General features: G+C 46.8%; 1 protein-coding gene across 4 annotated transcripts; it reads left to right on the top strand.

The window, feature by feature from the left end:
- Positions 1-211: 211 nt before the first annotated feature.
- Positions 212-25,715, top strand: ABCG2 (ATP binding cassette subfamily G member 2 (Junior blood group)). Of its 4 annotated transcripts, none has more exons than XM_035324673.1 (16): positions 212-333; positions 14,222-14,436; positions 15,396-15,455; positions 15,925-16,039; positions 16,403-16,555; positions 16,915-17,072; positions 17,727-17,878; positions 18,263-18,367; positions 19,176-19,423; positions 20,847-20,929; positions 21,684-21,773; positions 22,384-22,508; positions 23,405-23,559; positions 24,155-24,244; positions 24,964-25,061; positions 25,518-25,715. In XM_035324673.1, exons 2-16 carry the CDS (start codon positions 14,231-14,233, stop codon positions 25,666-25,668), a joined length of 1,989 nt encoding a protein of 662 aa, XP_035180564.1. In that variant the 5' UTR covers positions 212-333; positions 14,222-14,230; the 3' UTR covers positions 25,669-25,715. The 4 variants fall into 4 exon arrangements, with proteins under 4 accessions (XP_035180564.1, XP_035180561.1, XP_035180563.1 ...); XM_035324670.1 differs by having other exon boundaries at positions 19,173-19,423; XM_035324672.1 differs by lacking the exon at positions 212-333 and adding an exon at positions 722-999 and having other exon boundaries at positions 14,224-14,436; positions 19,173-19,423.

Here is a 25,715-nt window from a genome sequence, read left to right as displayed (position 1 = left end):
GACAACAGCCAATTGGTTAAATATTTTGCATAAATACTTATAAAACTGTCAAAAAACTTATAACCACTTCCAATATATTGCTTAGGCGCTTGGACTGTGACCGTACAGGAGGAGGAGGAGAGGGATTAGTGAGCAGTGTTTAGCAGGGATTAGTGAGCACTGCTGCCACCCCGCGACAAGTGGCAGGCAGGGGTCGGGGCCGGCAGCACCTGAGCTGGAGGCTTTCTCCCAGCTGTGGCCAGCACTGAGGGCCCCTGGTGAGGCGAGTGGCAGCGCTGAGAAACTGCGACAGTGGACAGACCAGCAGCCGACGTTCAGGCACCAGCACCAAAAAAATACACATTTCACTTGCTTTCTACCCAAAAGGAGCCCCTCTGCAAGAGCTTCTCCACCAGAGCCTCTCCACAGGGGTCTTCCGGCCGTGGTGCATCTCTGGAGCCAGCCACCCGGTGCCCTCAGTGAGCGTAGTGCAGACAGCACCGTACAGGTGTACGTGGATGGGTGCGCGCACACAGGTATGGGAACACGTACAGGTAAGGGCTCAGGGGTACGCACGTGCTTCAAGAGCTGAAGTCTATATTAACTTGTAAGATAAGCACCTGCTCTACTCCTGTAAGAGATGCTGGCCTTCCTAGTGGTAATTTGGCCCTAATTGATGACACATTGACTCCTGGGTCTCCTAAGGGGCATGCCTGCTAACTGGGGTAACTGAGCCCACATAAACAGGGCCTCTCAGTCCTTGTGCACTGCAGACTCCTGAGACCCCCCATCTCCGCTTTCATGCACCCTAGCGGCTGTTGCTGTGACTGCTTTGGAGGGCAGGGAGCTCAGGTGGCATCGAGAGCTGTGTCTTCCCAGCTGCAGTGCTAGGCCACCACCTCACCGGGGGCTTCTCCAGCACAGCTGATGGCATGTGGGAATGGCCGAAAGCTAGGAAGTCTCAGCCCTGAGCACGGACCTGGCAGCACCGGGGGACATCTGTGCTAACGGCCATGTCCAGTGAGTACCCTGATGATGGAGTGCGTGGGGGCAGCTGCCAGGGTCAGGCAAGCAGCAGCTCCCCAGGGAACCCCAAGCTGAGGAAGCTTGTGGTTTCGTGTTTATTTGTCACTGATCAATTTGCTTGGTTCGTCTCTGGTCTTTAGCCAGCTTGCTTGGTTTGTCTTTTTTTGACTTCAGACAATTTGGTTTGTTTACCTCTCTTTGGTGTTGAGGAACCTGGGTGGGCCTCCAGGGGACTGGGTTGTATTATTGATGCTGCTAATTGATGCCCAAAGTTGATGGAACTTGCAGTTAATCACAGCTCTGGCTCAAGAAATGCTCTTTCTTGTTACAAGGTGCCTCAAAGCTCCAGCCCCACCCAGCTCCTGTTCCTGCTTGCTCCAAGCTCGCTGCAGTTCCAGCTCAATAAAAGCTCTTTCTGGTTCTAAGCTAATGGGAGCTCTGGCTCCTTGGTGCAATCCGGTCTGTGGCCAAAGTCATAAATCAATCACTGCCATAACTTCATATTAATATGAACTGTCATAATTGTCCAAATGTGGTACAAATGTTGGACAATTAAGACAGTAACTATTCCAGACATATTGCACATCTCAAACACTTTATTCACCCTGATGCATGCCAGCGTCCCTGGGATCAGGGACCAACATGACCAGACCCCCACCTCCAGTGCGGGTCTGCATGCCCAGCCTGCCTCCCTCCCACCACCCAGCCCCAATACCCTCCTCCCTCCCTCCCCTGCCCAAAAGCCCACCTATCCAAGGCGCCCCACTGTGAGAAACATCTCAAATAATTTTCTTCAGACAGGATCTTCTGTGAAGCTATTTTATTCGCGATTACAATGGTGGGCGTTCTGTCAATCAGGAGCACATTTTAGTAAACAAATCATAACCCTTTATTCCCTCTTACACAATGCCTGATCACCTCCCCTGTTTCCTCCTTGGCTGAGTACTACAGGTTCACAAGCTCCTCTTTACCATATATGTACAATTTTTATTTTTTTCAACCCTTTAACTTCTCCTTTCTTATGTTTTGAGAACTTGTGATCTTTGTTTTACTGTTCCCACACTGCTCATCCTTTTTTTCTCAAGCTTCTACGATATTTTGGAACAGTGAGGTCTTCTACTGTCCACTTACCTACTTGGCATTTCTCCTTATAATGACTACACAACTACCTTGGAATACAGAAAAGTAATTATCTACTGCAAAAACACAACTTTGTTTCTCACAGTTCCCCCCTCTTCTTTTCTTACTCCTATTGTTGTTTTTGCACCTTTTCATATACTACACTCTAGAGTTTTTCCAACATTAAGGTGCAATATTCTTCTTCGGATGTCAAGGGGGAAGACAGATATACAATGCCATTATTGTTACAACACCAACAAATAGTTGTTTGAGCCAATTCTACTCAGGTAATCACGAAATTACTTTCTCCCAAATGTTTCCACATCCCCAGGAATTGTCATCTTGAGATACTCTATGTAGGATTTTTTTTTTTTTTCCCAAATATTTTTGAGATCAGTCAAATTCATCCCATTTCGTCTACATATATACAGCAACTAGTATTAATTACAGTGCACTCTCCTGCTTATGGGGTTATTAATAAATCTAATACTATTTGATTCTAGAGTACTATTTTTGCAAACTTATCTTATTTTCTAGATCTTCAATATATTTACAATATTTTTGTATTTTGAGATATTTACAATAGCTTTTTCTAATTCATTCACCCTTAACCAAGGTAAAAACCACTTTGCAAAACTGTGAAATACTAGAGAATTTTACTAGAGGATTATCTGGACTCAACTTAATTCTGCATGTGGTCTCATGGGGCTTTGGCTTTGTGGGTCTTCAATAATAGTTACATTTGGAATTATTGCCTCCAGGGTGCAAGCTCCCTTCCATCCTAGGGGCAACACCTTCCTGGCTTGACTACCACATAACCATTACCACCCCTTGCCATTTGGGACAGGCCATCTGGTTGCAGGATTCTCATGTTGTATCTGCTGTGCATTATGTATATCAGCATTCCTGTGGCTACCATATTCAGTACAGTATGGATTATTCCCTATTTCATGGATATTTCCACACCCAGAGTCAGTAATATTGCCCCCTGAGTTTTCTATCAATGTTGTTTAAAAGGCACCTTTGATAACACAGTATATTGTAGCCAGAATTATGTGTAGGGAGCTCAACTTCAAAATCTATTCCTTCCCAGGACTGGGTATGATCTGCCATTGTTAGAAATCTAGAGAATCTAGACACAGTTGCTGCTGGAAATAGCAATCAGGGACAAGGCCTTTTCAGTCTTTCTAGACATCTGGGTGCAAATCCAGCAATTACTTCAAAATAGAACTCAAGAGATGTTCTGGATTAATTGGAAATGCTGATTTTTCCCTCCATCCTATCGCTAATCCATTGAGAATAGGTATTACTAAAATAAACTTAAAATACATCATTTCTATGTATATTTACACCCCTATAATAATTAAGAAAAACATTAAAAATCACGAACTAGTAAGGATTCTTCTGGTGGGGATTAAACACCCTCCTTTCTCCCACTTCCAGGAAGTGGTCCCTGGAAACACTCCCATTCTGTGTAATTCAATCCCTTTTACTCATTAATTCATTAAGAATTCCTCTAAGGAGAAGTTAAAGGTTTACAATAGATAGTTTTAACAGTTTTAGCCTTAAAAGTCTTTGTTAATGCAGTCTCTCAGGTATCAGGGTTAACTGATGCTTTTACTCAGGTATGAGTCCACCCTTTCTCAGCTGTTCTTACTGCTGTCTCGGTAGTCAGGAGCACTTGGAACAGTCCGTCCCACTCAGGTTGCAGTTTCAGTTCTCTCCATGTTCACATCAGATCCCAATCTCCTGCTCGGAATGGATGGATTAGGGCTTCCAAGGGTGGGGTTTGAGCTAATGATCCACGGGTCCTGAGAGATGACAAAGAGGATGACAGCCTGAGTATATAGTTCTTAAGAAAAGCATCTTTTGTCTCAAATTGAGATAATTCATTCCCTTTGTCCATGTACAGCAATCCAAATAATATTTCATATGGTGAAACTCCCACATCTTTTCTTGGTGCATTTTGAATTCAGAGAAGGGCCAATGGTAAGCATTTTGTTTGGGGAAGCTGAGTTTCCAGAACTTAGTTGCTGCTTATTGTCTGATCCTCTCCACCCTTCCAGAAGAGGAAGGATGCCAAGGAGTGTGAAATTTCCACTTAATTCCTAGAGTCCATATTAGCCCTTGCAATATTTCTGACATAAAGTTATTTCTTTGATCAGTCAATATTTTCAACAATTCCATACCTGGGAGTTATTTGTTCTGGAATTACTTTAGTTACGATGTTTGCAGTAGCAGATACTGAAGGGAAAGCTTCCTTCAGTACCCACCCTGACAAATGATCTACCAAGACTAACAAGTATTTAAATCTACCTACTCTAAGGAGTTCTGTAAAATCTACCTGTACATTTTGGAAGTGTTGAGTTCCTCGTTCTCGCCCCCCTTTGGAGTGACTGCAGATACTTTTCCTACTTAGCTTTTGACATACTACACAACTCCTGCGTACTTGTTCAGCGGGAGTATATATATACCTACACATACATATTTCCATAGCACAGCATCACACGTTGCTTGAATTCCCCAATGACCCTCTTGATGTAAAACAAAATTTGCCTCATTAGTACTTTATTCAGCATTTCTCTCCCATCAGGGAGTATCTGCTTTCCTTTCGACTTTGACTCCTAATTCTTTAACAACCACGTTCTCTTAAAACTTTTTACTTATTATTAGTTTTGGGTAGGGGTAGCTCAACAATTCCCTGAATCCTCTCTGGATTTATTCTTCATTCCCCCTCAGACACCAGATGCCCTAAATATTTGACTTCTCTTTCTACGAATGGAGGACTTAGGCTTTTGGGAAGTTTCAGCAATTCCCCCACCCTCTGGCTTGCAGCTCGCTCTCCAGCCCCAAACGGCAGCGCTGGCTCTCCATTTCCAAGCTCTGAAAACACCCCACCCGGCCTTGCTGTGAGTCCCAGGCAGCCAGCGGGAAACACGTGCTGGGGCCTTACGGGAGCGGAGCCGCATGCGGCAATCGCCGCCCTCGCCTCGCTGCTGGTGCCATGGCCCGGGATGCCCTCGGCTCTCAGGATGCTAGCGCACGCGGCTGGCTCGTGCCCAGTTTTCATGCAGCCCCACGCCCGTCTCCTCAGTGCACTCCCTGCCCAGCCTGTGCTGGGGCTCGGCGCTGCCCCGCCTGGGTGCGGGACCTTGCACTGGTTGGACTCCAGGCCGTGGGGAGCGTCACCGAGTTCGCTTCCCAGCCAGCACGGCACTCCCCACCTGCTGCGCTTCAGCCCCCTTGCTGTGGCTCCATTTCTGAAAGAAAGCAGCCGGCTGGGGCGCAGAGCGAGACAGGACGTGGCTTGCGGTCGTTAGAAGGAGCTCGCGATACTTTGATCCCGGAGCAGCCTTCTGACACAGCAGACAGCCACCTACACACTGCTCTTACTGCCTGCCTCACTCTTTCCACGTGGCTTGCAAATGGGACTGCTCGCGCATCGTGTTTGGGTCCACAAAGCAGAACAGAGGCTGGTAAGGCCAGAGGACCACGGGGCCACAGACAGGCCCACCAGGAGGCAGCACGTCAGTGAAACTGACCAGATATCCCTGCACCAGGTAATAATATGTGTGATATTTACGTCCTGGTGACTTAGCTGGCCTTTTCTGCAGCACAGATAATGTCCTGAGGTGTGTGAATGCCGAGCCTTACAGCATCTTCATCTTGTTCTCAGTCCTAAGAGCTTCGCCTGCGGTATCACGGTGCAAGTGCTCTCCTGCACCACGCCACCCTGATCCTCAGCTCAGGAGTCATTCCCGCTTTGCATCATTGCAGGTAAAATCAGACTCAGGCTCCACAGCCCATCCTAGCACTCACCACTTTTTTTGACAACAATTTTAGCATCAATTTTTTTAGCAGACCTTTTTTTAGCAACAATTATTCTTCCCAAATGAATTCTAGTCTCATTTTCCTATGTAACTACAGTTCCTGTTTCACAAACGTTCCTGTTCCTGTTTTACAAACGTTGCCTCCAGGTGCTGGGGTACTGGCACGGAGCCCTTCCCACCTCGGCAGGGCCAGAGGCTGCCCCAGGAACCTCGCAGCTGGTGGCTGCAAGGACCACAGCTTCTGCCCAAGCTACGGGATGCCGGGGGTAATGGCCCTCTGTCAGGTTTAATATTAAACAGCACATGCAAATGGATGAAAGCTATTCTGAAGCACTGTCTGATAAGGCTACACCCCACTCATGGTTTGAGATGAAACATCTTTTATGTATTGTGAGCTGACCAAAGGTCTGCTCTGTGCCAGAGCTGTGTCACACACCTGACTGCACAAAACACGGGTCTGAAAGGCTGAAGTCCCTACTTAATCAGTTACTAATACTCAGGTTTTTGTATTATTATTTGTGTGTGTATGCGTGATATGGCCACAGGTTTGTCTTGAAATAGATGTTGAAAAATTTATGAATGTTTGTCATGCATTCTCATCTGACAAATAAGCGTGCCAGGGCTTCTTAGCAGCTGACAGGCAGATGGCAGGCATGGCCTTGAGGACAGTAAGATAAAAAATAAATTGATTATGGTGGAAGCTCCTTATCTCTCAACATTCAAATCAGTTACCTCAGAAGGAGCAGGTTTCGAGCCCTGCAGCAACACGAGGTCTGGGTTCAGCTGCTCCTGCCAAGACTTCATGTGACTGCAGTCACAACAAACCCCCTGAGATGTTGGAGTCCCCACTGATGAAATCTCTTGTCTTACTGCTCAGGAACCATGTGCCCACACTGTTTGTCCTTCTTTTACTGCTAATTTTAAAGGAATTACCTCAGTACTATACTCACACAAAACTTTCAAGCATCTCTACAGCTAGTGAAGTTCACAGCTTAGTTCCAGTAGCCTCACTAGACTGACTCCCCACTTGAGCCGAACAGTTTATGTGCTTGCTGTATGCAAGGAAACCTCACAGGCAAATCAGATAACCTCCATCCACCCCCACAATGCTGCAGAAAGAGAGGCTGAATGCTTTTCACTCCTTGTTTCAGACTGCAACGCAAACGCAGGCTGCAGCTCTCTTTGAGGTGGTCCTGAAGGCAGGACCAAGCATGCACTGACCTGCTTGGAACTGATCTGCACAAATGATCTGTGACCTCAGCTGGAAAAAAAACAATCACATTGCATTCTAAGGGTGAGTATCTACGACAACAAGTGGTGTTAGTCATCTCCGTTTTCCTTCTTTGCTTTATCAGTCTTGCTGACAGCGATAGCCTCCTCTGGGTCGTGTGCTAGTGCTCTGGTTATTGCTGACTCAATGGGGGATACCCGACCTGAGACCAGGTGAGAGTACAGATGTGCTCCCTGCATGAGATACTGGTATTTTCTGCATTCATTTACTCATATAAAGTACCTCGTCAAACACTACTGGGACCACACTGTAGCTTTCACTAGCTGCTAGGATGCTTGCAAGTCTTGTATGAATATAAAAAAATTAAATCATGTTAAAATTAGTAATAAAAGAAAGGGTAAGAGCCCAGGAATGCGATTCCCGAACATTAAGAGATTAACTCACTCATCTACAAAAGCTGGCTTGGCGACAGCGCCTGGGCTGCAGGCACGTGACAGCAGCCCAGCTGGGCTGCAGACGGAGCTTCTCCCGGCGCCACTCGCCTTTACGGGTGCTGCGCTTGGGACCTGCAGAGGCCCTGGCACGGGGAAGCAGGACAGGCAGCAAACCCCAGGAGCGGAGTGCTCAGCACCACCACCACTGCGCGTGTCAGCACAGCTGCTGGAAAGCCACAGCCTCTTTGAGAGGATGTCCCCGCACAGCCAGGGAGACAGCATGTGCCAGGGACCAAGTTGCCTGCATCAGGCTGTGTCAGGCTTGGTTCCCTGCACAGTTTCAAGGACATGCCCTCGCTGTTATCCCACAAAACCACCACCACTCGGTGGGCTGAAGTAAGAAGAGGTGAAAGTCCTGCCTTACCCTGGCCCTGCCCTCTCCTTACCCCTGCGGAGGGTGGAGACTCCCTGGGGTGACGGCACAGGGAGAACCCAACTTTAGCAGAAGACGTGATGACGCCGGAACCACAACCCATCCCTGCCGGCCGAGCCAGCAGCTGGGGACACCGCTCTGGTCCCCACGGCTCCCACCACCCTGCCACCGCCTCAGCCATCCTGCTGCCCTGACCCAGCGCTGCGGGTGAGTGACCGGCCGCGGCCCCGCCTCTTCTTCTTCTGCCCCCGGGGCACGCAGGGGCTGCTCTGCCACTGCGAAGTGTTTCCATCGTGGTGTGCTTGGCTTTGGTTTTCTGTTTTATCCAGCAGCTGTGAAAATGTAACAAAACACCTGCCTACGTTTTCCTGTCTCTCCAAGGAATTGGATTGAGAAATTTGGTATGGAATTCGTGAATATATGATTTGTAAATGGGGGGAGAAAGCTTCGAGGGTTAAAGTAAAATTAGTGAAACGGTGAAAAGTTAAGACTATTCTGCAGGAAGAGCCACATTCAGAGCTTGCCTGTGTGTCTTAATGCACCGCAGACAACACTTGGGTAAGTGCAGAGGGCTGCTTTGCACAGAAGGCAGGTTACAAATCCCCAGTAAATCAGTTTCCAATTAACCTGCAGATTGTCCGAATCGCATTATCCTTACTTACTCAAGCGGTTTCATTTTCCTATGTGTTTTCCTGAGAAAGAAGGCTGTGCGGTGCTGGGCTGGCTGTACGAGGCTGTGCAGCCCTCTGAATTTATGTTTATCCACAGTTTAAGATGCATGTCTATAATACAAACCATTTCAGCCAGCACGCCACAAAGCTAAACTTTGTACCCATTATTGATAGGAGAAATTAAACGCTTTTTCAATAGGGGTTTCCCTGGCAGGCTCAAGGATTCAGAAAAAGGAGGACAGGTTATGATTTGAAGGCTTTGACCTTCATCTAGAAAACTTTGCCGAAAGCTGCTGGGGTCACCAAAACTCTTACTCCCTAAGTAATTTCAACTCAAATTCTCCATGGAGATAAAATACTTAAAATAACCAGACAGATTTTCAAAAATCAACCAAAATGCACTGCTGAATTTTGCCACTTGAAATTTTGCCGCTACTTTACTGGGATGTTATTTTTGTATTTGAACTGCACATTTTGCCGGTGCCAAAGCTTTGAGGAAGACTGGCATGAAGGAATGTCAGTTAGCTGTTACACATACAGTATATCTTAAGGCTTTCAATCAGATTCACTAAAACAGTTTGAAAGACTCCAGATAGGGTTTGGTGCAGTTAAAAGGTTAAAGTAAGTTTAAGTCAGTGGTAGTTTGTTGTATGTTTAGTTGTTTCTAGTTTTGCTTTGTGCCATTGCATATCAACTAGTAAAAATTGCATATGCCACTAGTAAAAATGTTAAATCTCAAGATCCAATATCTTGTCTCCTGAAAAAAAATTCTGAGACTAAGTCTCTCTAAAGGAAAGTTTTTTTCCATTAGGCTTGAACTGAGATTGATGCTGAAAGCAGTTGCAACAAAAATATTTTAGAAGATTTGGGGAAAATAAATCCAATTTGTAATATTCCCAAAGAGCTCATCAATTCAACTGATTCAAAAATAACAGATTTAACCAGAGCAATTTGCAATGAATTCTAGGCAACTTCATTTAGGGAATTCTAGCTTGCATATGAAGTGATTTGTTTTAGATTTTGTCAAGGTTGTTTCCTTGTCCTGCAAGTGTTCTGAATTAATATGCTTCATAGCTCTATCTCACATTAAACTTGATAAATTATTTTCTCTACAAGAGCTACAGTAATATTTACAAATCCATTCTTAAGAAGCAAATGCAAACAGCAAACAATTACATTTGCCATAAAGGAGCATCCTCCTGTATTCCTATGGAGAAGCTTATTGGTAGATCAGAAATGGAAGGGTTTGTTTATAAAATGAGCATCTCACTGGGAGCACTTATCCTACAGTAATGTAAAAAAAAAAAAAAAAAAAAAAACAAAAAAAAAGTCTCCAAAAGAGAGATTACAAGCTTCTTGCTGGGGCGCAGACATTACTTCTGCGGGTAGCACTTCCTCCTCTCCCTGCACCGTGCCAGCTGCGACCCAAAGCACTGCTGGAACAGTCTCCAGCTGGAAGTTTCCGTGACAGGAGCTGGGGATCATCCTGCTCACCGCTGGTATGCAGCCTCCAGAGCTCCTTTCCCACCAGCATGTCCAGAACCAAGGCTGCCGAGCACAATGGCCATACTCCTTTTAAAAAGTAACACAGATTTCACATAGCAGCTGACAACTAACCACTCCACTTTTAAGCAACAGAGAGTTTTGCCATTTCGTTCTTCAATGACCACAGCCCACTCTCTCGCCGAGGCGATCGGCTCTGGGGCAGACGCGTTCTGCAGCGGAGCGGGGGATCGAGGCGGGCAGGGCTTTTTTCAGCATTGAGGCCACCCGAAGCAGCCGAGGGATCTGCCAGGCCCCGGCAGCCCTTGTGAGGGAGGCTGACGAGCTGTGGGCGGAGTGGGCAGTGCCCCCTCCCCATCCGTTCAAAGGCAGCCTCTGTGGGGCACGAGCGACCAGGACGGGCAAACGGCGAGGTGTGGCAGTTTGCGTGGCAGTTCACGCAGGCAGGGCAAGCAGGGAGGGCCCCTCGCTGCTCTCCTGCAGCGGTCTTTCCCATCGGTACCTGTAACCTGCTTGAGAGGAACCTGGCCATGGTACCCACCAGGCAGAAAGCCATGGCCTCCGCATCTCTTGCGGTCTCTCCAGCCACGGTCACCGATGTGGCTACCCAGACGGAGGGCTTGGGGAAACACATGGCCATCCAGGTCTTGGGCTGCTGGGTGTGCCCGAGTCTGCTGTCGGTATCCAACAGCAGCAGCGAGGGGTATGCCTGTGGGAGGTGTGCCCAGGTTGAAGAGTTGCTTAGCCTGGTGGTGGAGACTCAGGAGGAGGTGAGCAGGCTGGGGAGCATCAGGGAGAGAAGGAAATGGACTGGTGGAGGTGTACTCTACCCTCTCTGAGACAGACTCACGAGCCTGCCACAGCACAAGTGTCTCCTGCTACAGAGAAGATGAAAGTGTCCCCATCCCACCAGGCAGTAGGAGGGGACGTAGGCCAAGGGGGAGAATGGAGGCAGGTTTCTGCTCAAGGTGGTAGGCAAGCCCTGTCCCTGCCCACCTCACCTTCCCAAAAAGTGTATGGCTGCTGGAAGGAAGGTCAGGCAAGGAGGAAGGAATATAGGGATGCTGTTTTTGTTTGTAGGGAGAAAATTCATGTGGCCAAAGCCCAACTAGAGTTGAAGTTGGCCGTGTCTGTGGGAGACAACAAAAAAAGGTTTTTTTTTAGATACATGAACAGAAAAAGGAGAACCAAAGAAAACATAGGTCCACTACTTGATGGGGAAGGTCTCCTCACAGCCAATGACATAGGCAAAGCAGAGACGTTTCATGCCTTCTTCACCTGTTTTCAACACTGATGATGGGCTTCGGGATCCAGGGTATCCTGAGCTGGAGGAGCATGACAGTGGGAATAATAAACTCCCAACCAACCCTGAATGTGTGTGGGATTTGCTGTTCCACCTGGATCCATATAAGTCCATGGCTGTCGATGGGATTTATCTCAGGGTGCTTAAAGAGCTGGCTAACATCATCACGGGACCTCTCTCAATTATTTTTCAACAATCTTGGGAATCTGGAGAGGTCCCAGTAGACTGGATGGTGAAGGGCCTAGAGGGGAAGACATATGAGGAGCAGCTGAGGTCACTTGGCCTGCTCAGCCTGGAGAAGAGGAGGCTGAGGGGGGACCTCATCACAACTTCCTCGCGAGATGGAGTGGAGAGGCAGGTGACCTATTCTCTGTAATCACCAGTGATAGGACCCACGGGAACGGTGTTAAGCTGAGGCAGGGGAGGTTTCGGCTGGACATCAAGAAGAGGTTCTTCACTGAGACGGTGGTTGTACACTGGAACAGGCTCCCCAGTGAAGCAGTCACTGCACCGAGCCTGTCTGAATTTAAGAAGAGATTGGACTGTGCACTTAGTCACATGGTCTAAACTTTTGGGTAGACCTGTGCGGTGCCAGGAGTTGGACTTGATGATCCTTATGGGTCCCTTCCAACTCGGGATATTCTCTGATTCTATGATTCCATGAAGAGCCACCCACAGCCGCTAAGTGCCGTGCTGACATACACCAGCGGCCTGGCTGTGCCAGTGCCCTTCTGTGTCCCTAGCTGCCAGTAAGCAGCAAACCCAAACAAAACAAAAAGAACGAAACCATTCCACAGACTCCCACCTCACATAGCATGTTCACAATGTTTCATCAGCAACACTGAAATACTAAGCTGAGAAAAATCTGGGTGAGTAAAATACTCATCCAGGTACTGTACAGATGCATCAATATACCTAGGTCAGTGCTGCACTTTCTTCTGATGTATTCTGCACCCACATCATGCAGCTGGCTGCCCAGTGCTTCAAGGGATTTTGTAACGGTGCTGCTCCGTGGCTGAGGGTTTGGTAGCCCGTATGTGTGCAAGCAAACGTCCGTCTGCTCAGCACACAGTAGATTGTCAGCGACATGTTCCCCCGGTGGTTCTGAGTGCACATCTCCGCTTTAGCAAAACTTCCTCTTAGAGGGCAGCAGTTGGTGCCCGGCCAGGCTGGTCCTGCTGCTCTGCAGCAGGCAGAGAAGTCTTCTCTGGAGCAAGCAGATAAGAGCGTAGGGAGTTTGTAAGTAAAAGGCCTCCAGGCTTTAACAGCTGCACATCTAAGTGACACTGAATTTGCTGAGGATCCATTTTAGCTTAACTTAAAAATAAACCAGTCGCATCCTAATCACATGTGGAACGCAGTTTATTTTCATCATAGGAAAATTGGTGCAAGATTATGTGATGGGCTGAAACGCTAAGACCTCACATTTTTGCTAGCAGAGAAGCCCATGGTTTTGTCAGAAGAGGTGGCCTTGATGGGATCGTGCTGCCGGCCACCAGCCCTTGCATGCAGAAAGCCTGGTCCTGGAGGCAGCGCTTCACTGTGCTCATTGCTGCTGGGAACTTGGCTGGCTGGCAAACAACCACAGCAGCATGCCAGCATCAGTGGAAAAGATAAGGGCTGGGTTCTTATATGACCATATGACTGTGTTTGATTAAACGTCTCTTTTGGAGAGGCTCGTTTTATTAACTGCTCTCCCATTTCTTCAGCATGCCTGAGAAGGCCTCGCCATCTGTGTTCGCTGCTGCAAGGGAACAGCCACATTAACGTAGGGGACTGACCTTCCCACAGCTCCTGGCAGCTCCTTTTGCCTCTCCATTGCCCCAGACTGCTGTGTTACCATTTCACCTGGGGCCAGCTGCCCTAGTTAGACTCAGAGCAGTCCCCCAGATATAAATGGAGGGGCCAGATCCTGGCCCTGTCTCAGCTAGCCCGTGCCACTCGGCAGCACAAAGGGGACAAAGGTCTGCCTGTGCAAGGCTGGCCAGCATCCCCCAGGAGCATGTTCCTCCAGCACAGCCTCCCCATACTGCCTGCACCTTGAGTTGGGCTTACAGGTAGGAGCCTGGCTGACAAGGGAAGGGGAAGTAATGATGGTTATTACACTGCAACAGCCTTCTAGATTTGACATAAAAACAAGCCCAAGGAAAAGAAAGCCTTGGGAACGGTGCTGGTTGCTGTGTTCCTGTAGTTTCACCAAATTATTTCCATTAAAAACATAAACCAACGATTTCTAAATTTTGCTGTCACTGCACAGGAGTGCCAGGGGTGAGAGGAGTATCAAGCCAGGTCCCCCTGCCCCTCACAGGTTGCAGCTGGCCTTTCAGAGAGCCCATTGCGCTGGCAGTCTCAAACATGCTGGCAGAATTTACCTGCAGCACTCCTCTGTCCCAGGCTGTCCTCCAGGACGAGCGTCAAGTCAGCAAAGCCCTGCAGTGAAAGGTGCCTGGAGCTCGGACAGGAGAAGGGCTCGCTAGGGCTGGGAGGCTCCTCCAGCTGCAGGCGCTGCAGCCGTATCCTCGCCAGCTCTACCTCACCTCCAGCTGCAGGACCCAGATGGAGAGAGACAGGGATGGATGCATCTGCAAGGCCCCCAGCAGGTCCAGTGCCACACACTGGGCCAGGCGCATCTTTCTTCTCCATATCTAACCAAATTTCTTCTCTCCCCCCACCCTCTATTTTCTTAATTTCTAGAGGAAAAATGGCAGGAGGCCAGTCCCACTTAAACATTCAGATGTCAGAGTCGAGTACAAACGGCATCCCGAGCAGGAAGCAGTCCTCTCCAGACCTGGCAAACCAGGGAGGAAGCACACTAACTTTCCACAACATCTCCTACCATGTGAAGGTGAAGTCTGGGTTCCTGTGCTGTAGAAAAACAGCCAGTAAAGAAGTTTTGAGAGATCTCAAGTAGGTATTTTGACTTCTCTTTGTAGTAAGACCATCTTTTACTTCTGTTCCTGGCAGCAAAGCCCACTGCCATCACTCTCCCCGGCACGTCTCCCACTGTGCTGTGGTGACAAACACAGGAGCTCCTCCTCGCTCGTGCCTTGGCTCACCCTGGGAACACAGGAAAGACCAGTGGGTGCTGGAGTCACACTGTGGGTCTTTTGCTGTATGCAGTTCCCATGTCTACAAACCATGAGCTGGTGAAGTCTTTCCCACTGTCCTTGAGGGCCTCACGTTACGATAACTTGCCTGCTTTACGCTGGTTGTTTGCCGCAAAGCAAGAGAAGGCCCGTCCCCTGGTTTGCTTTATGAGACCAATGCTTAACACACATTATTCTTTCCCTTTTTACAAAAATTGCAGCATCTGCATTTCCTTCATTACATACTGGTTTTGTCTTAAAATCACATATAAAGTCACATATGTATACTGTGCATGTTTCTTAATCTGTAGAACCAGAAATTTCCACAATAAGAAATTAAAGGGGAAGAAGCACAGGTCAGAAAGTAAAACCAAGCCTCCAAGGCTGCACGGTGCTAGACCACGAGAATGGCTGTCCTGGGCCGGACCCAAAGCCCAGGTACTCACAACGGGGACTGCTAACAAGCAGCACCAGTGTTCGGTGCCAGACAAAGCTGGCATCACAACACGTAGGCATTTGCGCATGCAGCCTGCCCCTTGCGTACACAAGTGCTCGCTGCGTGCACATTTAGGGGCTAGGCAGAACTATCAGCAACGCCGCACGTGCTCCAGCAACCAGGAGAAAAGGCAGCAGCATCCCCATCCGTCATTTCTACAGGCTCTTCTCCCCAGCTCAACACTTATAAGCTGTTTCCACCCGGCTTCTGAGTGTAGCCTGCCTGAAAATCAGATTCAGAGAAACTCTGAACTGCTGATGTCATCTATCTATTTTGTCTTACAGTGGCATCATGAGACCAGGACTGAATGCAATTTTGGGGCCCACTGGCAGTGGTAAATCTTCGTAAGTGTCACCTCTGTTCTGTGCATTACTTACACCAAGGAGAGAATGAATCTGCACATATTTTGCAGTAATAGACAAAACTTTCAGGGAAAGATTTTGTTTTCATTTACAACTGTGCAAATCTCATTGATTTCTGAGAAGTACATGAATTCAAAACAGACGATCAGCTTAAATGACAAATACGTAATTTAAGTGTAGCACACTTCACTGATACACTACGTACCATTCCGGGTTAAGCTCCTACTGTTGAGTGAATGGACACAAACTGTGAAATTGTACAGACCTCACTTCCTTAAGAAGCCAGGAGAAAAGAAACTCAGCCCCTTGAAGGCTGCTAGAGGTTTTCTAAATAGCATGTTTCTACTACAGAATGCTTACTCATCACTGTCCATCTTGTGACCAGGGATTCCTGGTCAGAAATCTGACCTCATACATGCTGTTTACACAAAGTGACCTCCTTATCTTCTAGGCTGCTCGACATTTTGGCTGCAAGGAAAGACCCTCATGGGCTTTCTGGTGACATTTTGATCAACGGAGCTCCTCAGCCTGCCAACTTTAAATGTACCTCTGGATACGTAGTGCAGGTAGGACAGCGTTCATCTCCCCAAGGCTGCTCCTGTCCCCTCCTGCCCACAGCTGCAGGAAATGGTGGCAGTGCTGCAAGGACACAGCTCTCACCCCCACTTGCCCAGGGGTGGTGTCACCAATGCCGTGGTCTGTCCGGGGTGGGCTGGGGAGTAGCACATGCCAAGAAGTGAAGGAAAACGACATCCCTTCGGGCATACCTTTCCCTCCTTCCACCTTGGAAGCTCCTGCCACATGTTGTGGGAGTTGCCACCACCCCTCTCCATGCAAGGACCACATAAAACACAGCTGGATACAGTTATCAGAGGAAATACAAATTGCCAAGTGAACAACACCGAGTATCTGCTCTTCCTCTTTTGAAGGATGATGTGGTGATGGGAACCCTGACCATCAGAGAAAACTTCCAGTTCTCAGCAGCACTCCGTTTGCCCAACTCTGTGAAGGAGCAGGACAAAAATGAACGAGTTAATCAGATCATCAAGGAGCTGGGTTTGAGCAAAGTGGCGGACTCCAAGGTAATGGCATTTAAATGCAGTGCTTAAATCACGAAGAAATATGAAGTGATTTAATTAGTCATGTGGCAGATGGGAAAAAAAAAAAAAAAAAAAAAAAAAAAAAAGTAAAGTAGCCCAGAGAATTTCAGTCCTGTAAGAATTAACAACGCCTCTGTGTGGTGACCAGTACAGGCTCTGTGCTGCTACTGCATGCGTTATCACACCGTGTGGACGGGGAAAGGTGGTGAGGGTATTGCAGCTAACTCTAATGTTAAGAAATTTCTTACAGCTCTTCCAGAATGCCGCCATGCCAGCAGGATGCTGGTCACTGCAGCATGTGTTACCGGGCCATGTGACACAAATTTCTTGTTCCACACCAGGTTGGCACCCAATTCACGCGTGGGGTGTCCGGGGGAGAGCGGAAAAGGACCAGTATCGGGATGGAGCTCATCACAGATCCCACCATCCTCTTTTTGGATGAGCCAACCACTGGACTGGATGCCAGCACTGCTAACGCCGTCCTGCAGCTACTGAAAAGGTGATGTCCTTGGAACCAGTGCCTGCACTTGGTTTGCACTTGGATCATACTTAGAATAAGCAGACAGGGAAATCACACATATCACTGTTTTCCAGCGAGCCAAAACTGCAAAGGCAGTAAGAAAAGGCAGTCTGGTCTCCCAGTGTCAAGCAATGTCCCAAGTGCACACCAGGGCTGCCGTCTGTCCCTGACAGCTATGTTCTTAGGTGCAAGTGTTTATTTTCACATCTGCCTTGGCCAGAACAGTGATAAATATGCCTGCCGCACAGTCTGACTACAGATATTAGTTAGAACGCAGCTAGATTCTTCCCCATCACAACATCTCAGCCCTATCTTTGGGAAGACAAAAACTTGCAAATTTTACGTCATTTTGCATTTCTTACATTTCAACAACTTAAATGCCTCTCTCTGGAGCCTTCCAATTTTCACCAGAGCCTTCCTGGACCTTCTCCCCTAGCAGCCTCCCCAGCAAGAGGGACCTTCCCTTTTCTCACAGAGGCACTTTAGGTATCACCTACAGATTTCCTCTGCATCCTTTTTCCTTCCCCCTTCCCCTCTCTCGACCAAGCCTTAACTGACCTTGCAAATTCTCTGTCTAAATGCTGAAAGGACTCTTGCAGCTAACACCTCTGTTCCTCTTCACTCTTCGTTCAGGATGGCAAAGCAAGGAAAAACAATCATCTTCTCCATCCACCAGCCACGGTACTCCATATTCCGGCTGTTTGACAGCTTGACGCTGCTGGCCGCGGGGCGGATGCTGTACCACGGCCCCGCTCAGCAGACCATCGCCTACTTCCAATCGATCGGTGAGCATAGCGCAGCGTGGTGACTGCTGCGCCTACATCCGCAGCTTGCACGAGCATTTGAGAAGAAAAATGGCAATAGCACGTGATGGGAACTGGATGTGGTATGGATTAGCAAGCCCAAGGTTTTAAGAGGTGGAGCGTTTCTCTTGGGGTTCCTCTTGACCTATATGTGTTTTGGATGATAGGGCTGACTTCTCATCAGCTCTTGCTGGGTATGTGCTAATCAGACAAAGCGTGGGCTGGGGTTCAGCAGGCGTGCTGCCTTGCCTTCACTGACGGCATGTCTTGCAGCGCCACTCATCCCTCGTACAGGCGTGGTGGCTGCACGCAGCCTCCTGCCCGTCACCAGGCTGCCGCTTAGTGCTTGTCACGTTGTCACTGCAGGCTACGAGTGCGAGCCTTACAACAATCCTGCCGACTTCTTCCTCGACATCATCAACGGGGACTCCACGGCAGTGGTGGTGAACAAGACCGACGAAGCCAACTCAGGTACAAGGCACAGAGCTGGATGCAATATCTGCCATGTCTCTGCAGCCAGGTGTCCAGCCCAACACAGACACATCACTCACAGTGTCAGACGAGTAGTAACAGTGTTGTGCATGTATGTGGTTATCCGTGTGCCTCGGGCTGTTATGTACTGCTGACCTGTGTTGTTTTAAGGCCATGACCTTCCTAAATACTGTTTGTTTATACACTGAAAATAATTAACACTTCCTGAAATAAATACCAAATTAATGTACAGCCCTACTATATAAAATATTCCTGTCTCTGCAATAGTTTGCCTCTCATAAAGAGGTATTTATTAATTATTTATTAATTGTTGCTATCCATTTCTTCAACAAACTGACCTGCATGCTTTTGTGTCACAATCAAATTACTAGGTGTTAAAGGCAAAAGAATATTTGCCTGTGCTGAAGCTGTAATGTCTGGGAATTTAAGGAAATCTTGTTACAGCTCAGCACAGAGAAGTAGCTGGTTTCATCTTCAAGGCAGATCAACTGAAGCCCTGCACTAGCCCTAATGATAAACCAGGACAATTATTCTGGTTAGGAACACATTTGGTGTATCTATGCCTGTTATTTTAAACATAATGGAACGGCTTATCTGTTCTGAAATTCCCGTTTCCCACCTCCAAGTAGGCTGGGAATAGGGACAGGGAAATGCTTCCCTGAAGTTGGGGTAAGGCTGAAATCATCCCCAAACCAGAAATTCTCTTTAGCCGTAGCTCCTGATGCATCTTCCCATCCCTTACACTACTCTTTTTGTATAAATCTATTTTTTTAAACCTTTCCAGCAGAGAGCATTGAACAACACATTGAATACACCACAACCTTGGCTGAGAAGTTAGCAGAAAAATACTGCAACTCTGCCTACTACCAAGAAACAAAAGCAATACTAGAGAATATTTCTTCTGGAAATACAAAGAAAACAAAAGCATTTTTCAGGCAAATTACATATACCAATTCCTTCTGTCATCAGCTGAAGTGGGTGTCCAGGCGCATGTTCAAAAATCTGGTAGGAAACCCTCAAGCTTCCATAGCTCAGGTAACGTTATTTGTATCTATCTGGTTTGTAATATACGTTGACTTTCACCCGCTCCTGTATTAGACCAGCCATGGGGAACAATTTTGCCTCTTGGTATTTTGAATGAAGGTAGCATCTGAACAAAGGTGTGTGCAAGGTCTGGACACCTGGTTCACCAAAGGATGTCCTGAATGCTCCCATATGAACAGCACAATGAGTTCAGTGATGTATTTTGGGCTACATAAAATCTTGGGTGGCAGGGTCTTCTCCAGCAAGGTGTTCTGCTCCCTGATGCTGGCCAGAGACAGGTGACCTCCCTGTAGTAGCACACCTTGTCTCAGGAACATGCCTCAGACTCTAGGCTGATTGTCCAGTCTTGGCACAGCAGGATTTGGCCTCAAATCTTGCCTCTCACCTCCACCCAAGGATAGTTCAATGACTGTTTTGCATAATTAATTATCTTAGCTCACTAAGTGTTGGCTCGCATGTAGAGATGCTTTCCCAGTCTGTTCACAAGGAGTGTGATACCTTCTGAAAAATAAGTCATGAAAACCAGAGCCTAGCCCTTGCTACAGAACATGAGCACGTTCTACCAACTGGCCCTGTTAGCACTGCTTTTGCAGCAGAACCAAAGCCAGAAGTGTGGTCTGGTTCAAAGTCGCGTGTTGCCTTCAAACACGAAGGCTGCCAGGCCTCAGGGATCCCCCAGTGCACCAACCAAACCCTGCAGGCTCTGCGCCAGCAACGCTCCCATGGCGATTCACAGCAGGGGAGGCAACAGAAAAATCAGGCCCAAGGCAGGGGCAGGGACTGCTGTCATCTTACATTCTACATAACAAGAGAACAAAGCAGCCAGCGTGGTATGGAAATGTGCCCAGAGTCCCCAAGGTTAAAAGGCTCCAGGTACGTGTGTGTGTCTGTATGCTGATATTATGGAGATCCTTAATAATTGCTTTGTAAAAGCTTGACCTTGTGACAAGAATTAGACTCTCACCCATCTCATAATACCCCAAGGTTAATGGTCCTGACTTCTTCTCACAATCTCTTTTCTTTCCCCACCTCGTTAGGGATGGATTTTACACACATTCCTTTACAAGTACACGCTTCATTAAGCCTTGCTCATTAATCTCCTCCAAAGGGGTCTTGCGAGGATCCTTGCTTTCCCGTACACTTGGCTTTGGAGCTCAATTATCCCTGACACTTGCTCCTGTTGGCAAGATCTTGGGGACAGGGTACCCCAGACCAAGTGATTTAGTGCGTTAAGGATCAGGCATCGCTGGGGCTTACAGATGACAGAACTGCCTGATACCAATGCTGTTAAGAACAAATCCCATGAATAAGGTGTGCAACAGAGCACAATTGTACACTGGGGAGTGTGAAAATAATTGCTGAGGCTTGGAAAGCAATGAGAACAATACTTTTATTTTTATTTTTTTACATTTAGGTGGTTGTTACAGTTTTCCTGGGACTGATTGTAGGTGCCATTTTCTTTGGACTTAAAAACGACACCTCCGGCCTCCAGAACAGGTTAGTCAGTTCACTCACTGGATTTCCAAAAGCTCCCTCCTTGTTCTGATAGGATACGGGACAGGATAGGAAAAGCAACCACTGAGAGCTTTAGGAAACCTATCAGCCTCATTAGAGCAAACGCTCCTCCTCAGTACGTAAGGTCGTGCTGCTTTACTGATGTGGAGGTGAGGGTGGTCTCCTGCCTCCCTGCCCAACAGTGAGGCAGGAACCCATCCTGCCCGGCGTGCTGCAGCCTGGCCGAGCCGTCCAGCTGAAGGGAACAATGTTCCTCGGCAGGATGACATCTCAGTGCCTGTCAGGCAGCTGAAAATGCACAACAGCAGCAGACTGCAAGGTGCTGCTTCAAAGCACTGACATATCCACCGTCTAGTTTTAAACCTTTATAAAAGTGTGGCAGCAAGGCTTCCTTGTCTTTTATCACACACATGCCTTGCAGCCAGAGAATTTCTAAACTCTCAGGAAATTAAACTAAAATAAATAAATAAATAAATAGGAAATTCAGTTCATTTTCAAGCTTCTGACTGTATCAAAGAACAGACTGTCCTTGCCCTCCTGTAGCAAAATGCTGTGTGTACCATGTCAGCTTTGCTGTGGCCCCAGATTTGCAGCCACACGTTTTCCTGGGGAACCCTGTGCGGGAGGTCAAACACTGCCACACTCCAGGCACTACGCATGGGCCTGCACATGCCACAGTGGAAAAACCGCATTTGTATCACGTCTTTAACATTGCCTACTGTTCTGCTGTTTGTAGAGTTGGTGCCATGTTCTTTCTGACCACCAACCAGTGCTTCAGCAGTATTTCAGCTATTGAACTCTTTGTTGTGGAGAAGAAGATATTTATGTAAGTAAAACCTGTTAAAACATGAACACGATCTATTGTTAGAGGTCATCTGTTTGCTTATCTTCCTGGACATTTAAGTATGCCTCATGTATGGTTTTCAAATTACTTCCCTGCCAGTGCTCGGTGCGTACTCTTAGCCTGTTAGTGAACGGTCTGCAAATCCCCCAAACCATATCTATGATTGCACATGCCTCAGAGTTTTAAATTAATATTTATAGGGAAAAAAATGGTGAACACCGTATTTTGTGACTTGCTAAGATTGTGACTTGCATTGTGACAACATTAAATAGTGCCTCACTGGACTCTTTAAGGCTGTACAGATTGCACTGCTGAGAAAAGGAAAGTTAATTAAGCATTACTCTCTCTGTTTTGCCAATACAGACCTTTACTAAAAAACATGTGCACAAATATTCATATTGATTTGCATATGAAAACAGCACCATTACTGTAGTGAATGGCTTACTGGATGTTAACATTACAGCCTATCCGTGAACGAACTTTTTTTTTTCCTTTTTCCAGTTTACACCAGACTTCATTTGTCTCCAACTTAAAACAAATTTACTTTAGTGATCAGATTTTGTGACATGCTGTACATATTTCTGTGTTCCAGACATGAGTATATCAGCGGATACTACGGAACAGCTGCATATTTCATCTCAAAGCTAGTGGCTGATTTGATACCCATGAGGACTTTACCAAGCATTATCTTCACCTGCATAACATACTTCATGTTAGGCAAGTATTGCCTTCCACGGTTCTGTTACCCTTCCTTTCCCCCGCCAGTTACCAAGGCTCTTACTTGTATGTATGTACATGTATACATGTAGATTTATATATGCCAGAGCACTACATTGGCATGGCACCGGTTATTGTGCTTGCCTGCAGCATACCATGCTTTTACAGACACGCTTCTTAAGATTTGAGCATTCTGATCAGAACGTGTAGTATGTTTCTTCTCCACTGCCCCTAGAAAGAGGAGAGTCACAGTCAACACCTTCAAATGCCATGCTCAAACATGTCCCAGGCAGACCATTTTCCTAGCATAAGGTTTTAGGGATGTCCCAGAAGTGTGAAAGTACAAACCAAATTACACAATAATCACAGTTCACTTTGATCAGTTTTTTCCCCACGGAACAGAAAAGCAGGTAGCATCAGCTGTCATTAGACTCAATCATCTCTCATTAGACTGTGAAACTGGGGCACGAGAGACCTTGCTACCAAATCCACAGCTACCAAATACCCCTGGCTATTAGGGAGCTCTCCACTGTAAAAAGTGAAATACTCCATAACAGCCACTTATGGAGGCTCACCAGAAATTGCTGCTTTCACAGACAAGTCGAGCCATGGAGAAGCCTTCCTTCTCCATGTGGAGTACCCACTGTAACTTCTACCACATCTTGTGCAAACTTTCTCCAATGTTACCACAGTTAGAGGCGTATCCCTTATTCATCCTGTCCTCTGGTGACAGGGCATGCACATTTTGGATGTCACAGTCCAGCTGCAGTCTTGGGTCTCAACTGCACAGCCTATGCTGCCGGACAAGACATTCCGTAGGCAGCACAGCCCTGTAGAGCTTGTGGTATCGCTTTTGGCAGGATCATACTGAAAACTTTCTTGTTTTGCTCTTTAAGGTTTGAAACCGACAGCAGAAGCCTTCTTTATAATGCTGTTTACCCTTACGATGGTGTCCTACACAGCCACTTCCATGGCTCTAGCCATCGCAACAGGACAGAACGTGGTCGCTGTAGCCAACCTAGTCATAACTATCACGTTTGTTTTTATGATTGTGAGTAGCATTATTTACTTCACTAGAGAGAAATCCAAACTGCACAGAGTTCAGCCAAATTCTGCAAAAAGACTGCAGGGTTGAGTTTGGATTTGTGCTTTCCAAAACAACCCGTGGCTGGGTGTGAAGCAGGGGGAGTTTCCCTGAGGTCTTCTCAGCGGCTCCGGCAGGCAGAGCACTGCCAGCAGCATGAAGTGCTCGGAGCGATGTTCTGCAGGCACAACTAGAACCGCTTGCTCTCTGAGACCACGACTGTACTTGCCCCTGCGTCTGTGGCAGCACCAGCCACCAGGCAGCTTGGAACTAGAACAGCCGAACCAACAACCAAACCTGCCAGAAGCGGGCTGCTGCAAGCACAGCGTGTGCAGCCGGGGAGTAGGACCACATGGGGCCACAGCTTCAAGCTCAGCAGCAGAAATGCTTCCTTCCCCACCCCACTGCAAGAGCTCCTTCCTTTAGACATGCCTGTCAACTTGGTTTTAATCTGAGGAAAAGGAGTCGAGAGCTAGAAAATATCACGTTAGCAGCAAGTTGTTTTTTGTTTGTTTGTTTGTTTTTTGTAATCTTTTTTTTCTACTTTGTTTTCATTGACTAGATTTTCTCTGGGTTGCTGGTAAATCTCACGAGCATCGTGTCCTGGCTTTCCTGGCTCAAGTACTTTAGCATCCCTCGATATGGAATGACGGTAAGTGCTGTAGTTTCCTGTGTACTGACATGAAAATTATTTGCTTAGAATGAAGCTCTTTACTAATGATAGAAGAAATTCCAAATTTAATGCATTAATGAGCCAAAAGGTAAGCTAGTTAAATACAGCAATCTTCAAACGTGGTGTGGTATCCTGAAAGAAGGGCTTCTCATCAAGTAGCACCCACAGCTGTTTAGAAGAGCTAATTTCTGTAAGAAGGAAGGACCTCAGATGAGAGAGAAACAAAGCTAACTAATTACATGCACTGCAACATAACGGGACGAAAATGATACAGCATGAAGAACAGAGTTATCCCTCAAAAATATTTTTTCTCTTTGTCATCAAACAAACCCACGTCAAGCTGACAACTTTTCTCCTGTTTTTTGATAATTTAAGGCACGGTGGTGTTTCACTGAGAAGTTGGGGCTGTGATATTCCTGTGCAAAAGCACTCTAACCCGCGGGTGGTGTTACAGCTTACAGACACTCGAGCATTGCGCTGTGTGGACTGCATGCAGCTCTCTCGTAACAGAAAAGGCACTGTGCTGCTCTTGGGGAAAAAAAAAAAAAAAAAAAAAAAAAAAAAAAAAGTAGGTTTGGCCAACATTATAAATAATGATACCATCATACTTTTTATCAATTGAATTATGGCTCAACTTGCTAACTTATCATTCCTTTACCTGCTAATTTCTGTTGTCATTGTTTCTTTTGCTTTAAAAGGCACTACAAATTAATGAACTGTCTGGTCTGAACTTTTGTACCATCAGTAACAACACAGGGTTACCGGGCAAGAATAACTTTCAACAGACAATCCCAATGTAAGTATTTGGGTACATTAAAATGAATCCCACCATGAGTCTTAGTCTGTTCATGGACATTTATCAATGACCAGCAGAGTTCACAGGAGCTTTTATATGGAAGATGGACTCTTACTGGGTTTGTGCATCGGTCTGCAGAGAGCAGTCTATGCTTTGTCACACTTTGTTAACATCAGCCATACCTGCCATTGTGCTCTTATCTTTTTTTATACTGTATTTACTGGAACGCATATGCACATTATGATCATGCAGCCTAACAAAATCAGTTTCAGCCTCCTGCAAGAAAGTGACTGTAGCTACCTGAAAAACAAGCTTATAAATAGAAAATAAAACAGCAACATTTAACAGAGGTTTGCCCAGCCTCCTACTGACACAAAATCAGAGGACAACTTCTAGGGATCTTCTGAGATACTTAAAACAGACAAAGTTTATAAATCTGTTTGTATTTATCTGTAGGTGGTGTACCGGAGACCAGTATCTTAAAAATCAAGGCATTGATGCAAGTACCTGGGGCCTGTGGCAGAATCATGTGGCTCTTGCCTGCATGACAGTAATATTCCTTGCAATTTCATACCTGAAACTCCACTTCATGAAGAAGTTTTCTTAAACCAAGAAATAAAAACTCAGCTGGCTCTGTACGGCAGCCTGACAAAC

This window comes from Oxyura jamaicensis, chromosome 4 (assembly GCF_011077185.1).
Source record: "Oxyura jamaicensis isolate SHBP4307 breed ruddy duck chromosome 4, BPBGC_Ojam_1.0, whole genome shotgun sequence".
NCBI classification, from domain to species: Eukaryota; Metazoa; Chordata; class Aves; order Anseriformes; family Anatidae; genus Oxyura; species Oxyura jamaicensis.
Note: the sequence above shows the minus strand (reverse complement) of the source record. Positions and strands in the feature narration are given on the sequence as shown.

What these genes read in the sequence shown, in the direction of transcription:
- ABCG2 (XM_035324670.1), top strand. Translation starts at nt 14,231, where the DNA reads ATGGCAGGAGGCCAGTCCCACTTAAACATTCAGATGTCAGAGTCGAGT. An exon ending in CTCAAGCTTCCATAGCTCAG is followed by an intron (nt 19,424 to 20,846) that starts GTAACGTTATTT and finishes TTTTACATTTAG; the next exon opens with GTGGTTGTTACAGTTTTCCT. An exon ending in TCACGTTTGTTTTTATGATT is followed by an intron (nt 23,560 to 24,154) that starts GTGAGTAGCATT and finishes TTCATTGACTAG; the next exon opens with ATTTTCTCTGGGTTGCTGGT.